The 18,070-nt window shown below is 44.4% G+C and overlaps 1 protein-coding gene across 4 annotated transcripts; it reads right to left on the bottom strand.

Moving 5' to 3' along the window:
• Window positions 1-12,310: 12,310 nt before the first annotated feature.
• On the bottom strand, window positions 12,311-17,630 carry LOC121874895. Of its 4 annotated transcripts, none has more exons than XM_042379222.1 (5): window positions 17,561-17,630; window positions 16,793-17,143; window positions 14,710-15,984; window positions 13,498-13,700; window positions 12,311-13,033 (listed from the first exon to the last, which is right to left on the bottom strand). In XM_042379222.1, exons 3-5 carry the CDS (start codon window positions 15,962-15,964, stop codon window positions 12,923-12,925), a joined length of 1,569 nt encoding a protein of 522 aa, XP_042235156.1. In that variant the 5' UTR covers window positions 15,965-15,984; window positions 16,793-17,143; window positions 17,561-17,630; the 3' UTR covers window positions 12,311-12,922. The 4 variants fall into 4 exon arrangements, with proteins under 4 accessions (XP_042235156.1, XP_042235154.1, XP_042235157.1 ...); XM_042379220.1 differs by having other exon boundaries at window positions 17,537-17,615; XM_042379223.1 differs by having other exon boundaries at window positions 14,710-15,997; window positions 17,537-17,615.
• Between the last annotated feature and the right edge of the window lie 440 nt (window positions 17,631-18,070).

Raw genomic sequence — 18,070 nt, forward strand, 5'->3', positions numbered from 1 at the left:
CCTCACCCTCCACCACCTCCCTCACCACCTCCCTCACCTCCACCACCTCCCCTCACACCACCTCCCTCACCTCTACCACCTCCTCACACCACCTCCCTCACCCTCCACCACCTCCCTCACACCACCTCCTCACCCTCACCACCTCCCCTCCACACCACCTCCCTCAGCCTCCAACCACCTCCCTCACCCTCCACCACCTCCTCCCACCCACCTCCCTCACCCTCACACCTGCCACCTCCCTGCCCTCCACCACCTCCCTCACCCTCACACCACCTCCTCACCCTCCACCACCTCCTTCATCCTCCACAACCTCCTTCACCACCTCCCTCACCTCCACCACCTTTCTCACACCACCTCCCTCACCCTCCACCACCTCCCTCACCCTCACACCACCTCCCTCACCTCCACCACCTCCCTCACACCACCTCCCTCACCCTCCACCACCTCCCCTCACACCACCTCCCTCACCCTCCTACCACCTCCCTCACCCTCCCACCACCCCTCCTTCACACCACCTCCCTCACCTCCACCACCTCCCTTCACACCACCTCCCTCACCCTCCACCACCTCCTTCACACCACCTCCTCACCCTCCACCACCTCCTTCACACCACCTCCCTCACCTCCACCACCTCCTTCACACCACCTCCCTCACCCCTCCACCACCTCTTCACCCTCACACCTCCTTCACCTCCACCACCTCCTCACCCTCCACCTCCTTCACACCACACTCCCTCACCCTCCACCACCTCCTTCACACCACCTCCTCACCCCTCCACCACCTCAGCCACACCACCTCCCTCACCCTCCACCACCTCCCTCACCCTCCACCACCTCCCTCACCCTCCACCACCTCCTTCCCACCACTCCCTCCTCACCCTCCACCACCTCCTTCACCCTCCACCACCTCCTTCACACCACCTCCCTCACCTCCACCACCTCCCTCACCCTCACCACCTCCTTCACACCACCTCCTCCCCTCCACCTCCTTCCACACCACCTCCTCACCCTCCACCACCTCCTTACACCACCTCCCTCACCCTCCACCACCTCCCTCACCCCTCACACCACCTCCCTCACCCCTCCACCACCTCCTTCACACCACCTCCTCACCCTCCACCACCTCCTTCCACACCACCTCCCTCACCCTCTTACCTCCTCACCTCCACCACCTCCTTCACATCACCTCCTCTCCTCCACCACCTCCCTCACCCTCCACCACCTCCTTCCCACACCCACCTCCCTCACCCTCCACCACCTCCCTCACCCTCACACCCTCCCTCACCCTCCACCACCTCCTTCACACCCTCCCTCACCCTCCACCACCTCCTTCACCACCTCCCTCACCCCTCCTGCCTCCTCACCCACACACCACCTCCTCACTCCCACCACCTCCTTCACACCCTCCTCACCCCTCCACCACCTCCCCTTCCCACCACCTCCCTCACCTCCACCACCTCCCACACCCTCCACCACCTCCTTCACACCACCTCCTCTCCCTCCACCACCTCCCTCACCCTCCACCACCTCCTCTCCCTCCACCACCCCCTCCTTCACACCACCTCCTCACACACCACCTCCTCACCATCCACCTCCCTCACCCTCCACCACCTCCTCACCCTCCACCACCAACTTCACACCACCTCCCTCACACCACCTCCCTCTCCCTCCACCACCTCCCTCACCCTCCACCCACCTCCCTCACCCTCCCACCACCTCCTTCACACCTCACACCACCTCCCTCCACCACCTCCTCTCCTCCACCACTCACCTCCACCCACACCTCCTCCCTCCCACCACCAACTTCACACCACCTCCCTCACCACCTCCCTCACCCTCACCACCTCCCTCACCCTCCACCACCCCCTCCCTTCACACCACCTCCTCACCCTCACCACCTCCTTCACACCACCTCCTTCACCCTCCTACCTCCTTCACACCACCTCCCTCACCTCCACCACCTCCTTCCTACCTCCTCACCCTCCACCACCTCCCTTCACCTCCACCACCTCCCTCACCACCTCCCTCACCCTCCACACCTCCTCACCCTCCACCACCTCCCTTCACACCACCTCCCTCACCCTCCACCACCTCCCTCACCCTCCTGCCTCCTTCACACCACCTCCTCTCCCTCCACCACCTCCTCACCCTCCACCACCTCCTTCACACACCTCCCTCTCCTCCATCACCTCCCTCACCCTCCTGCCTCCTTCACACCACCTCCTCACACCCTCACACCACCTCCCTCACCCTCCACCACCTCCTTCCACACCACCTCCCTCACCCTCCACCATCTCCTTCACCTCTCACCCTCCACCTACCTCCTTCACACCACCTCCCTCACCCCTCCACCACCTCCTTCACACCACACTCCCTCACCCTCCACCACCTCCTCACCCTCCACCACCTCCCTCACCTCCACCCACCTCCCTCACCCTCTCCACCACCTCCCTTCACCACCTCCCCTCACCCTCCACCACCTCCTCACCCTCACACCACCTCCCTCACCCTCCACCACCTCCCTCACCTCACACCACCTCCTCACCCTCCACCACCTCCCTCACCCTCCACCACCTCCTTCACACCACCTCCATCACCCTCACACCACCTCCTCACCCTCCACCACCTCCTTCACACCACCTCCCTCACCCTCCACCACCTCCTCACCCTCACACCTCCTTCACACCACCTCCCTCACCCTCCACCACCTCCTACACACCACCTCCCTCACCCTCCACCACCTCCTCACCCTCCACCACCTCCTTCACCACCACCTCCCTCACCTCCACCCACCTCCCCTCACCCTCCACCACCTCCTTCCACCACCTCCCTCACCCTCCACCACCTCCCTCAACCTCCACCACCATTCACCCTCCACCACTTCTCTCTCCCTCCACCACCTCCTTCACACCACCTCCCTCACCCTCCACACCACCTCCCTCACCCTCCACCACCTCCTTCACCCCTCCCACCACTTCCCCTCACCCTCCACCACCTCCTTCACCCACCTCCCTCACCCTCCACCACCTCCTTCCACACCACCTCCTCACCCTCCACCCTCCCCTTCCACACCACCTCCCTCACCTCCACCCACCTCCTTCACACACCACCTCCTCACCTCCACCACCTCCTTCACACCACCTCCCTCACCCTCCACCACCTCCTTCACCCTCCACCACCTCCTTCACACCACCTCCTCACCCTCCCACCACCTCCCCTCACCCTCACCACACTCCCTCACCTCCACCACCTCCTTCACACCACCTCCCTCACCCTCCACCACCTCCTTCACACCTCCCTCACCCTCCACCACCTCCTTCACACCTTTCCTCCCTCACCCTCCACCACCTCCCTTCACACCACCTCCCTCACCCTCTGCCTCCTTCACACCACCTCCCTCACCCTCCACCATCTCCTTCACCCTCACACCACCCCCTCCCCTCCACCACCTCCCTCACCCTCCACCACCTCCTTCACACCACCTCCCTTCACCTCACACCTCCCTCACCTCCACCACCTCCCTCCCCACCTCCCTCACCCTCCACCACCTCCCTCACCCTCCACCACCTCCTTCACACCACCTCCCTCACCTCACACCACCTCCCTCACACCACATCCCTCACCACCTCCCTCACCATCCTCACACACCACCTCCTCCCACCACCTCCCTCACACCACCTCCCTCCACGCACCTCCTCCACCACCTCCCTGCCCTCACACCACCTCCCTCACACCACCTCCTGCTTACCTCCTGCACTGCCTCCTCACACCACCTCCCTCACCCCTCCCACCACCTCCCTCCACCACCTCCTCACCCCTCCACACCACACCTCCCTCACCCTCCTGCCCTCCCACACCACCTCCCTCACTCTCCACCACCCCACCATCACCGCCTAGGGGCTCCCTCCCACAGCATCAACACCTTCTCTCACTCTATAGTTATGCCTCTCATATAGCCTCAAGAGGTGTTATAATGCTCTCAGTGCGTGTCAGCAACTAAGGTCTTTAACCAGCGTAATAAGATTAATAATTAATTATACTTGCGTCAAAGATGAAGGAGAGAGGGAGGAGGAGAAAGGATGGGAAAGGTATAAAATAGACTGTACGGTTGAAATTACCTCCCATAGGCATGACAGTGTGGGTACTAACCTTCGGAACACAAGGAGGTACTGCACTTGTTCACCTTCACCTCTCAACTGTAAAATTTGGCGCCCATTTCCTGCTGAGTAGAGTGGGAAGAGTCCTGTAGGATCGAACTAATGACCCTTTAAGACAGAGAAGCGAGCATTCTATCCACTCCACCACCATAAACCTGAACGATAGAAAAGAAGCGGTAATTAGAAGGATAATGGGAGGTAAGAAAACAGAGGAAATGGAATAAAATGGAAGATGTGCTCACAGAAAGACGAACTAATATGACAGAAGACAAGATAAGGAAATATAGGAAAATAAATCATAATATAGGAGGAGGAAATAAGTCGGAAAAGGGAAGGAAACTAAAGCATAAGATTTTTTTTTTAGCCACAAATATTGCAAATTTTGAAACTTAAATATTTCATTGTTTACCCTTAATATTAGTCGGTTTTTTTTTTAATTATATGTATTAAAAACATTTGTACCGTGAATAGTATGTATTTTGAGCACCGATTAAAAAAACTCTGAAACCCAAAATATTACAAATTCTGAACCTCAAATATAATCAAATTTGAACCCAAGAATATTAAAAAAATTTAACTTTGAATATTACAAACTCTGAACCCCTGATATTATAGGTTTCGAACTTAGGATATTACAAAATCTTGAACCCAGACAATTGTCAATTTTGAACCCCGTAATAATACCAATTTCAAGGCTTCTAGAACTCTTATACACAATCCACTTTTTGTATCCATCCGGCCAAATTACATAACCCATTACACCCGTTTATTACAGTATACGGTGGAATTACGTTCAATTTGCAGGTGAGTTCAGGTGTGTGTGTGTGTGTCTGCCAAACATTCTTTCGTTGTTAAATCTATCATTCTCAACTATCATTAGTACACACACTTGCACACATAAACATACACATACTCATTTCCACACACACACACACAAGGTCATTACAGCATTACATTATCTGCTGACTGAAATATCATAACATTTATATACATATTAATTAATTACGTTAAAATATTCACGCAATAACAACAGTCCATTTTGTCACCATGTTTATATGTTAATAATTTGGTTGGTGTAACGTGTAGTGAGGTGCTTACGCGTTTATGAATATATATAAATTTAATTAATAAAAAAAATGTGCCATGTATTTTTTCTGATTGTTAAATTTACAGGATGTTAATGTGACCTGTGTGTTAACTGCACGGTTAAGGTCAGGGGTGAGTATTGGATTTAACGTGATATATTAACTTTGTATTAAGTGGTGAACGTCGCAGGTTATCATTTAACTTAAAATGATATAATAAATCTGCATTAACTGGCCAAAGTCAAAATTATACTCCTAAATTTATAGTATTAAAAAATATCCATAAAATGTTGCGCAGTCGTAGGTAAAGTTTATACAGTACAATATTATCTTTAACTAACGGAGAAACATTATGTGGTAACAGTGTACATAAGAACATAAGAATGGAGGAAACTGCAGCGGGCCTATTGGCCCATACTGGGCAGTCCCGTTTACACCCAACCCCTATTGCTCCTATAAGCATCCAACCTATGTTTGAAGCTATTCAGCGTATTCGAGTTAATGATGATATTTGGTAACTTGTTCCATTCATCCACTACTCTGTTTTCAAACCAGTGTTTACCTATTTCAAGCCTAAATCTAAATTTGTCTAATTTAAAACCATTGTTAAGAGTTCGCTCCTGGTTGGATAGTTTGAGTACCTTTGTAATGTCCCCTTTGTTTAGCCCTGCCTTCCACTTATACACCTCTATCAGGTCGCCCCTCGCTCTACGTCTCTCGAGGTAGTGAAAATTAAGATGCTTTAACCTGTCTCTATATGCATGGTTCCTAATGCCCGGGATTAGTCTTGTCATTCTCCTCTGAATTCTTTCCAAGGATTCTATATCCATTCTGTAATACGGTGACCAGAACTGAACTGCGTAATCCAGGTGTGGTCTCACAAGAGCAAGATACAGTTTTAGGATGACCTCGCTAGTCTTGTAACTAACACACCTTTGTATGAACCCAAGTACTTTATTAGCCTTGTTACGAGCAAAAACACATTGTTTACTTGGCTTAAGGTTCCTACTTATCATTACTCCTAAATCTTTCTCGCAGTCGGATTTCTCTATGGCATCGTTGTTCATCTGGTATCTGGTTTCCCTATTTACATCTCCTATACTGAGTACTTTACATTTGTCCACGTTGAATTTTATCTGACATTTTTCAGACCATTCGAAAAATTTGTTTAGATCTTCCTGTAGTTTTGTGGAGTCCTCGTCAGATTTAATAACACGTCCTATTTTAGTGTCATCAGCAAATTTGCTTATTTTGCTGTCTATGCCGATATCTATGTCGTTTATGTATATAATATATAATAATGATCCAAGTACTGAGCCTTGGGGAACTCCACTAGTGACGTTGCTCCAATGGGACTTAGTGCCATTAATGCTCACTCGCTGTTTCCTGTCCTGTAACCACGCCCTAATCCATTTAAGGATATTACCTTTGATGCCATGTGCTTCTACCTTTCTAATTAGTCTTTCGTGGGGGACTCTGTCGAAGGCTTTGCTAAAGTCGAGATATACCACATCATAATTGTGCCCCTCGTCCACAGATTCGAAAACTGATGAAAAGAATGTTAATAGATTAGTTAGGCAAGAACGTCCGCTTGTGAAGCCATGCTGGGAATCATTGATCAATCGGTGCTTCTCCAGGTGATTTCGAATAGGGTTTGAAATGATTGCTTTCAGTAATTTGCCTACTAATGATGTTAGACTGATTGGGCGGTAGTTAGAGGATAGTGATCTATCCCCCTTCTTGAAAAACGGTATTACATTCGCTATCCTCCAGGATTCTGGTACTACACCTGTTTTTAAGGACATGTTAAACAACTTTGCTAAGGGCATACTAAGCTCTTCCTTACATTCCTTTAATACTCTGGCAAATATCTCATCGGGACCAGGTGACTTATTAGGCTTTAGTTTGTCTATTTGCTTACTAACATCGTTACTAGTCACTACTATCTCGCTTAATTTGTTTTCTTCACTATCTCTGAATAAAGTCGGTGCCCCGGGTATCATGTTTAAATTTTCGGTGGTGAAAACTGTTGAAAAATATTTATTCAAATTATTGCTCATTTCTCTGTCGTTATCAGTGAGCTCGCCGGTGTCTGACCGTATTAAAGTGGCCGAGGTCAACTTTTTATTTTCATTTAAGATAAAAAAAATTATTATAATTTTTTTAGGATATTCATTCACTGGGTCTGTTAACATCAATTAAACTCCTAATGGCAGTTACGTCACACTAATGAGCTAAACTACTATGATATTCAGCTGTAATAAAGACACAGAAAGAGCTATACGTTATGTAAAGTGCTCTACAGGTATGCTCATTGTGATACGGCGGCAGAGTGGATATAACAATCTCCTCCTGTCTAGAAAGGTGGCTGGTTCGAGGCCCGGGGTTACTCACAGTCCACCTAACTGTGAATGGATACTTGACGTTACAGCTGAGGAAGTGAAGGTGGTCGATTGCAGTGTCAGCTATAGTGTACGACAAGTTTAGTATTTGTTTTCATGTTTTTCACTTTTCTCGTTATCCTTATCTCATTCTGCTTTCCTTTTATCTCCTCTATCTTCACCGTCTCTTCCTCTTAGACTTCTTCCTATTCATCAACATCTTTTTATCTCCAACACATTTTCCCACTTCTTTCGGCAGCGTTATCGTTGTCTACCATTTATGTCTTCTTCATTTGCATTTTTTTCTTAGTCTCTTTATCATCCCTTCATTTCACTTCTGCGCGCGCGCACACACACACACACACACACACACACACACACACACTTTTCTCAGTATCGCTGGCCCAATATTCTTCATCAGTGAGTTGCATCTTACTAGTAAGTGTTCCTCCGCTGGTTTATAGAGCGTTAAATACACAGATGTATAGAGTAATGTTCCTGTCACTCACACACACACATACACAACCTCACACTCATACACCCACACACACATCTTAGCGTCCACGCGTCACGTCAAACCTATGTTTTAATAAGTAAAATATGTCTTGGTTATAAAGTGTGCTCAGGTATTACCTAACCTAACCAAACCTAATCTAACCAAACCTTACCTAATCTAACCTCACTTAACATGACTGTCCTAACCTAGCCTAATGTAATAAAAGGGGCGCCCACGCACGCCTAAGGCCTCGAGAGCCAACCGTTAGGAACTTGAAAATTGACCTGTGGGCTCCTGTGTGTTTACAGTGACTGACAAGTGACAATTACCCCAATTCATCACCATTCGTTATCCCCTCAGGAGTAACCAGATTCCTGCCTATACCAAGAGCCATGAAAATAGCTCCGCCCATAGAACTGACGTGACTACGCTCATATTGTGAACTAGCCAATCAGTGAAAAAAGACTGATTGGACACTCAGAATATGCTCCCTACAGCTAATACATAATGTTTAGCGTTGGGTGTGGTGTAGTGTGGGTGACATCTGAGTGGGCTGACGACAACCATACTGGGCTGGGCGGTAAGGTTGTGGAATGTTTTCTCTGTAGTCGTACGGGTGTATGGTGAATTCCCTCCCACACGGTATATCTACTTAGAAATAGGGTTAAGACACATAACTTCAGATCACGTCTTTTGTTGAATATATTTAATTTGCCAGATATTTCTTTACATTTCCCCTGACTAATATAATAACAATAATGGGTCCCCAGTAAGAGATGGATGAGTACAGGTAAAGAACCAAGTGAACCACCTTTAATTTAACTAAAGTGCCGTCACATGAGCAATTAAAGTAAATTTAATACCACCTTATGTTATCATCATTAGTAGGAAGTAATAGTTTTTTTTTATTATTATTATTGTTGTTGTTGTTGTTGTTGTTGTACATTAGGCAATCACCATCGCTATAATACTGTATATATAACAATATCAACAACAAATAAGTAAGCAAATAACAGTGAGAAATACTGTATAGAAAAACTATTAAACAACACTTAAGTATTCCCCATAATATAATAAAGACAATCTGTAGGAAGGGGCCACCTTTTACAATCTGAGATAGAGACGAATTTATTGACGAGTCCGCCAACAATAGCTGCTTTCCGCTACATCTACCGCCACCCGTCGTTATTCTGGCTATATTGAGCGGAAAAAGTGGCTATGCTTCCCCCCCCCGTGCTAAATAATTACATCGACCCACGCCTAATCCTACCACGTCTGTCAGTACATTGAACATGATCTTGTGTGCTGACGTGCCGCGCCTGTCTGTGAATTTATCATCTACCTTACTCACATACCATCAGTCCAAACCCACCCATACAAAAAAAAAAAACACACACACACACACACACACACAGAACACAGCAACGGGGAAGGAGCAGGTATCAGAGGAGGCAGTAGTCGTCACCTTTACATAAGTGATGAGAACAAGGAAATATACTTAATGGTTCGAACTGGCTGAGGAATTGTATGACAAGGAGAGGGAAGGAGAGGGCGTCAACCTGTATCTCTAGGCCCTAGGGAGAGGTGTTGAGAGTTGGTGGTGTCAGAGAAAGAGAGTTTTGTCCCACCAACATTATTAAAGGTCATATATTCCTTTAAATCACTATGAACAATATAAGACAACCCTATTTTCATTATTAATTTACCTCAATAGACACTAATGAATCTTTACCGAGGGTTAGTGTATGTCTCAGAATATAATCAGTGTTGTGCGTTAATCAGTATACAGAAAATCACAATATACATACAATATTGAGTGGGTCGGTCAGTATACAGAATACATAAGATTCATACAGTGTTCTCTGAGTCGCCTCTTTCAGGAATAGGCCACCACCACTGACTTGGCCTGTATTGAGTAAGTGACAGTGTATTTCGGTAAGAATAATGACCATCTGTAGTAGTAGTAGTAGTAGTCGTAGTAGTAGTAGTAGTAAAGAGATAGACAAGCAGACCGACAAAAGGTTCAATATATCCAAACTGTTTCAATACGTTCTATCCCACACGATAATATAAAAATGAACATTCAATAATTACGTTAAAAGGTGAATGTGCCATCTATAAATGATTGTATAAGCTTATACAAATTCCCTTTATAATATTGTCCTTTGATAATGGTGATCTATCTAGTGACGTTTTTACTTAATAAACATTGATCTACGAGGGTTTCTATAGCTACCTATCTATTTACGTATCATCTATCTATATATCTATCTATCTATCTATCTAGTGCAGACAAAGATAGCACAGGGGGGAAGGGAGGGGGGGGGTTACATACAGCACCTCAGTAAGGGGTATTTTAGGTCACCAGTCTCCAGGATTATTTTCAGAACTAAAAAATCCTTTACACTCGTCATCTCTCGACCAACCCGTCCACGACACTACCGAGTTCCCCTCAGTTCTCTACTACCACTACACTACCACCACCAGTACACCACCTATGACGGTTCCTCAAACTCCAGGCTGAAGGATACAGACCAAATAATATTCATTTACAACATAGCTAGTGCTGGTGAAGACGTAGACACACCGTCGACATCTTTACGCTATTTAAATGAGCTTCCCTCCTTCCTTCCTTCTCCCACTACATGAAAACCTCTCATGTCATTACTTAGTCAATATCCTATCCCTTAAAATAAGATTCTTAGCATATAGACTATTATAACTATCCTATATTATACGATATGGACACTGGATTGTATAATTGGAGTGGCAATTTTAACAAGTATTTCTGTTGGTTCATGTCTTATTATATTTGTATCTATTTTTTCCAATATAAGTAGGTAGTTGTGGGGTTTGTTTGGGTAAAAGAATTATTTAATGGCATCAGTTTTTTGTTGTGTACACTGACGCTGTTTTGTTTTAGTAATTCGCATGTGGATAAACTGACCGTCAGACAGACACCACACAGTCGACACTCTGCCAACATTTACCTTCTCTTAAACTTCCATTATTGCTGAACGTCGGTGGGTATACTTCTGTTGTACCCTATCTTGATTAATGTGTTGAATTGTTCACTCAGTTCAACAGAGCGTGGAAGATTTATGGTAACTGGTGATTCTACAATTACCCTGTAGTTTTAAAAGACAGTTGTGTTTATTACAGTCTACATTAGTTATTCATTGAGTATTCTTAAACTGGCCATAATAACAAAATGGTAAGGTTATGGAGGAACTGTTAACATTTTACACTTACCAACTGACGTCAAACAGTCACAATGCGCCACGCTGACTCGAATACGCTTGTATTATTTCAACAATGACCACCGTTCAGTTCCTTGAGACGGCAGGTGAGGCACTACAAGTATAGTAGTTACTGGCTAGGGCATTGTTTCCCAGCTGAGATATGCCCCGCCCCCTCCTCAAGAGTTACAGCTGATTGGCTCTTGCCTCTCTGTCCGATTTCGTCTTGAAGTTATTATGTATTTCTAAATGAGTTTATTCATAATCGTTGGGATGACCATTTCTGACGAGAAAGATATTTAGTTAAATTATATAAATATGCATACATTCATTATAGCAAGCATGAGCACGTAGGAAGTTTATCAGAAGTATCATACATGAATTAACTGTTAAACTCTGGTAGCAAATGCACGCTTTCGGAGGACGCATTTAATATATACTTATTTTTACCCACAATGAGGCATACTAAGGCAAATTACGTATTAGTCTTACTACATGATGCAAAAACTAACACTTAAAAAGATCATAACCACATTGAAATATTACACGGTTGTCAGAAGAGGCAGGAAATATGACTGCGAACAACTTCTATTTTCAGCCTCTGCTAAAGGGCCGTGTAATATTTCAATGTGATTCTGATATTTTAGAATTTTAGTTTTTGCATAATGTAGTATTAATGATACGTAATTTGTCTTAGTATGCTACTTATTGAGGATAAAAATAAGTACTTTATATATTAAATGCGTCCTCCGTAAGCGTAAATTTTTTACCAGTTTAACAGTTAATCGTGCATAATACTTCTGATAAACTTCTTACGTGCTCATGTTTGAAATAACGAATGTATGTATCTTTACAATCTAGCTAAATATCTAGTTATCAACAAACCCAATTCTCTCGTTCAATGGCTCCTTCAGGCCAACCATCATCCCTCTGAGGTTAAGATGAAACAACTCTTCCCTCAACTTTCATTTATTGGGTGATTCTATAATATGGTTATGTAATAGTGAAACATTTTATACTCTTCCTGAATTAATAGTAAGGGCCTTAGTAATAATATAATGACCTTGTCTTAAGTTATAATATATCCTATGAAAAGAAAATATACTTAAAGTTACTCAAGGAAAGACTAAAAACGAGTGAAATTTGACAATGTGTGTGTATGTGTACTTACATTTATACGTATGTTTGCCTTTGTGTGTGGGAAGATATGCATGTGTGTTTAGGAGTGTATGTATGAATTAGTACCAGAACAGTTCTAATGGGTCTCATTCATAATAGACCCCAATTATAATAGGGCAATGTCCTAATAGGCCCAAGTTCTACTGTACCCTAAGGCCTCATCAAGACAGGGACTCATCTGAACAGTAAGACAAGCCAAGCTGCCAGACAGTACCAGGCACGTCACATTTCGATTGTGAAATCTTAGTGCGGGCTTGGTGTTAGTTCTTGGCGTGGGCGTGAGGTCCTTGGTGTGAGTGCGGTGTTAGTTCTTGGCGTGAGGTCCTTGGTGTGGGTGTGGTGTTAGTTCTTGGCGTGGGCGTGAGGTCCTTGGTGTGGGCATGGTGTTAGTTCTTGACGTAGGTGTGGAGGGCGAGACGGCGCGAGAACTCAAGTATAAGTGTAGGCGCGTGGGAGGCCACACACGCCCACGAAGGCTGGGCCGTCACTTCCGCTGCCTGAGGATAGAGAATGTTAATATTATTGGAGCCTGTGTGAGAAACTCAACACCTGGTGGGCACTACTTATTCTTAGAAACACATGCCAGTTAAATACTCGTTTCGTACACAGGTCATTTCGAGTGCAAGATTGAAAGTATTTTTTTTAGACCAATAACGACCATTAATGTAATGTAAGGTTAGGTTAGGTTGGGATGACTTAGGATAGGGCACGTAAGTTGGATAGTATGGTGTAGTAAAGTATGGTGGTACAGTGAGTGTAGTGTAGTAAAGTATGGTGGTACAGTGAGTGTAGTGTAGTAAGGTATGGTGGTACAGTAGCAGTGTAGTGTAGTAAGGTATGGTGGTTGTGTATGGTAATGCTTCTCCAGATAATGTCTGCGTCATATTCCAGTTTAATGTATTTATCTGGACTGTTGTTTTGTTGTCGTGCCAAGTAATGATAATTTCACAGAGGGACGCACATGGGTGAGGGCGTACTGAAGGGTGGCCTCTCGCAGCGTGGCGGCACCATATTTGTCCGCCAGCCGGAGCAGCTCGGGGGCTGTGTTGGGCGTGAGGGCAGCAGCTAGGTGCTCCTCACAGGCCCTGGCCAGGTCGAGTACGCCGTGACGTAGACCTGCCACCATCAGCGGTCTTGCCACTCCTCCCAGGTCTCTACACTCTCCTGTATTAACAGATAAAGAGAGAAATATTAGAAAAAGGGACAAATCGTTGTAGTAAATCTTGTCAGCAAGCGAGAATGTTCATGTCACCGCATCAAGTAGGACCCGATGCTCCCACTCATACTGTTATCTCCAACAGTCACTCAATGTATCCTGCCAAGGTTATGAGATTTCATTAGTTATACATATATAGTCATCAAATTATTGATGTGAATTAATTAAAACGTATTTTGAAGACAAATTTTTAACTAGTTCACCATAACCTTCAGATTAGTTGAGCAACACAATATATCTGGGTCTTGATCCTCAAAGTTTCGTACGATGAAAAGGGTTCATGGTAAGTGAAGATGTAACAATATACTGTAGTCAAAGTAAAAAGTCGCATTACACTTACCATGCCAATGTTCTGAAACCTCGAAGTTTCGGTCACTTTACTCAAATTCTTCGTCCAGGGATTCAGTACATAAGGCACGGTAAGTATACTGTACACTATATTCAAAATAAACTTTGCCGAGAATCCCCAGGCAGCAGATAACACTTCCACCAACTGTTGACCTTCAGTCCAGTCACAATACGACGCGTTGGTGGAAAGAGCGCCACCTGTGTTATGACTAGCAACATAATACTGGCTGGAGATTTTCGGCGAACTTTTGATTTTGACAATCTAATTCTACTAAGACTCTACCTTAACTACAGCAATTCCATTTAATACCAGTTAGGAATCAAGGGATGGAACCTTTAATGATTCTCAACATCCTTGTGCTTCTAGTTAAGTTAGTTACTCTATCAGTAGAATTCTGAATGTTATTTGTGGACATAAGTTTTTTATCTCAAGTCAACCAACTATACGTCTTACATCTTCAGTTACGAGAAACAAAGATCGTATGAACCTTTGTTAATTTGGTCCAAACTTTCAAGAATGGAGAAGTAGCTAAAGGTGTCGTTATTGTCCAGCTGTGAGATGGAAGACATTACATTATTTAAGAACCTGCAATAAACTGTTTTACTAACCCGTGTAGATCCACTCCAGTAGGTGTTGGGTGACGGAGGCCGACATGTTAACTCTCACAGTTAACTCAGCGGCGCCGTCTACACGCGTGTTGTTAACTTCCTTCAGTGGGCTCCTGGGTGTGTTGCTGCACTTAGGCGAGGGACAATTCTCGTGACAGTGAAGGTCGTTCTTGGTATCTTGGGTGTGCAGTTGGTTCAGTCTCCTAGTTACCACTTCCTTTGGGGTGTAGGCACGCTTCATGGGGGAGTTGCTGGGGGCGTTCGTTCGTTTGCTAGGAGACGTTGTGCTGGAAGCCAAGAGACGTTTGCTTTGGGTAGCTCGGCTAGGACTGAAGACCCGTTCAGAAAATGTATAAGAACACTTTACAGGGGAGGCGGTGGTGGTGTGTGGAGCGAAGGTCACCTTGGATGGTGTGCCCGCCGGAGTGCGTGATGCTTTCATGGGTGACTTGTGTCCTAGACAGGGCGACGCCATATTCCTACAGGTGTTGCTGTCGGAGGAGTCTGGAGACAGGGAGGCGACGGACTGGTACCCTGAAGATATACTGCCAAATGTGCTGTTGATTGGGGTCTCGGGTCTAGTCAGGTGACACTCAACTCTGGGCGTGTCCGGCTCTGGCAGAGGCGTATTAGCTGTACTGTCGGTCTCACAAAACCTCTTACCAGATTTAGCCTCCTTCAGGAGGTTGGAACGTGTGCGTAGTACAGCGCGATGGGCAGGGAGCCTCACCCCGTCACTGGTGATGACCTCCACGTCGCAATACCGCCCACTCTTATATACTTCCTTCATTTGACAACTCAGGTTTTTCAGGGAATCCACTGCTCTCGAAAGATCTGTCCCAGGCACCAGGAAGCGCAGGTTGGCTGTCAGCTGATCGTCGTCCAGAAGCTTGAAGATACGAAGCGCTAATCTGGGAACCAAAATCCCCTCCCACATTAGTCCATCATTGCTCTGAGTGAGCTGCTTCTCATGCTCGTCTCGGCCCGACACACTACAAAACACCTCAATACCAGGACGATTGATGTTGCATTTTAAACATTCAAGAGATATACCAATGTTGCGATTTATTGGGTCGTCGCTACCACAGCCGTTTTCTCTGAGGAAAGGAGTCACAGTTAGTCGCCAGAGGGTACGGAGACCGTTCAATGAAAGCGGGAAGTCCGTAGTGAAGGTGTGACTCAACTCCTTGTAGGTAGACAGCTGGGGGATCTTCACAGTGTAGTGCACCTCGGCCACAGTCTTCTCCACCTCCATGATGATTCCAGATAACAAGCCTGCAACACGTACCTGATAATGGTTTAAACTGTTCACATAAATATTTCTTCAGTAAAAACGTATTTCAAGTTCACACTGGTTCAGCGTGTGTACAATAATAAACCACACCCAATTACAGAGTTGTAAATATTCACATGTAATCATGAAACACAGAATGCACAAGTGGTGTCATAATTATAACAGTCTTGGTAAAATCACACAGGAAAAGGGGAAACAATGGAGCACCTTACCTTTCTCTTCAGAGGCAACTGAATTACAGGGACTGAGAGAGGCTTATGTACACAAGTGACCTTACAAAACATGAGGTCTGTTCCAAAACATGACATCCACTAGTCCACACACCAACACAACCGCAAACAGGAGGAGCTTAGAAAAAAGGGCGACGTAACTAGTCATGTTAGGTCAGGTCAAAAATATGAGACCCACTAATCATCTATCCTACACTTCACCACTATCACCATAACACTACATCATTATCATCTCCCACACTACACCACTATCACCATAACACGACACAACTATCATCCACACTAAATAACACATAATTATAGATCTACACATATATAATTACCAGTATATATATATATATATATATATATATATATATATATATATATATATATATATATATATATATATATATATATATATATATATATATATATATATATATATATATATATATATATATAACAAAGAATATTTGAACGAATAAATAACCAGGGATGGGAAATTAACATATAAATTAGGTAACTTTATCTTTATTAATTGTTAATATATCTACGCTGTTAAAATGTATAAACTTACCAATGTCCTGTTTGGAATTTGTCTGGCGATAAGTCTTCGCTAATGTCTCGTTGATATTGTTTTCCTCGTTATTGTTGTTGTTTTGTTATTGTCAATGTTGTTTGCCTTGTTATTTGTCTTTGCGATTTATTGCTTTTTTTTCTTTTGTTAATGCTTTTAGTTTTCTTTGGTAATGTTATTTTCTTTATAATTTTCCTTGTTATTGTTATTTTTAATATTATTTATTTTTCTTTGTTATCATTGTTGTTTTTTGTTACTTGCCATGTTATCATTATTTTTCTTTGTTATTTTCCTTATTATTAATTCCTCATTGGTCTCTTTTCCTTAGTGTTTTACTAATTACGATTTGTACTGTATTGGAATAGAATAAATCCATATCGATAATTAGTAATTAACAATAAATAACATCAATAACAATTACAAGAGATAGTAAATTGATATCAAATGACGATAAATAACTAGTAATAAACGGATTGAATGATCGTTGAATCATGAATAGCATTGAATGGTTAGATAATAATCAATGACGATAAACAAAAGCGATAAGTAAAGATTTTTAAGAACACCAATAGTGTCAGTTAATAGTAAATAACAATAAATAACGTCCTTACTAAGAGTAATAGATCATTTAACTGAACATCCTTAATAACAATTATAAATAACTTATCCCCGCTATGCCATGGGAAGACTTCACATTCAACACCACTAATTCCGTTATTTACACTTCTCGCTTGTAATATTCACTTGAAAAACCAAACAAAAAATCACAGGGAAGTACACCAGGAACGACACTGCCACGCCAATAGTTGTACGTGTACTGGGAAGTGACGGTGAGAGGGGTAAAGGTATACCTCTGGTTTGAATATAACGGATATGATATAACCCGTAGGTTGTTTTAACGCTTATTACGAGTTCCTAGCGAGGTATTAAAGGTTATGTATATCGGGTTGTTCATTGATGCTATTGTCGTTACTGTGGGTAAGTGTGACAGGAGGTATATAGGTAAATAAAGGTTAAAACTGCCATCAACTGTCATACTCCTTCAAGGTTACCGCCCCCCCCCCCCGTCTGTCTGCCACGATGTGCGATGTTGGTAGTATATCATTATCGTTTAAACTACTAACAACTAAATATTTGGTATTTTTATCTTTTTAAATTATTTCATAAACTATATAGAATTTCTTTAAATCCATGTATTTTTCATAGTGCATTCATACTCAGGTGAAAAATCGCTAACCTATATCAAAACTAGGCACTAATAAAAACGACAACTCTCTA

The sequence above is a fragment of the Homarus americanus genome, unplaced genomic scaffold, assembly GCF_018991925.1.
Source record: "Homarus americanus isolate GMGI-L3 unplaced genomic scaffold, GMGI_Hamer_2.0 scaffold56009, whole genome shotgun sequence".
Lineage (NCBI taxonomy): Eukaryota > Metazoa > Arthropoda > Malacostraca > Decapoda > Nephropidae > Homarus > Homarus americanus.

Excerpts from the sequence above, each read along its gene's own strand:
- LOC121874895 (XM_042379222.1), bottom strand. The coding sequence starts at position 15,964 with ATGGAGGTGGAGAAGACTGTGGCCGAGGTGCACTACACTGTGAAGATC. Across the intron at positions 13,701-14,709 it reads ACTGGAGTGGATCTACACGG|GAGAGTGTAGAGACCTGGGA; the intron begins GTTAGTAAAACA and ends CTGTTAATACAG. Across the intron at positions 13,034-13,497 it reads TTCAGTACGCCCTCACCCAT|GCAGCGGAAGTGACGGCCCA; the intron begins GTGCGTCCCTCT and ends CTCTATCCTCAG.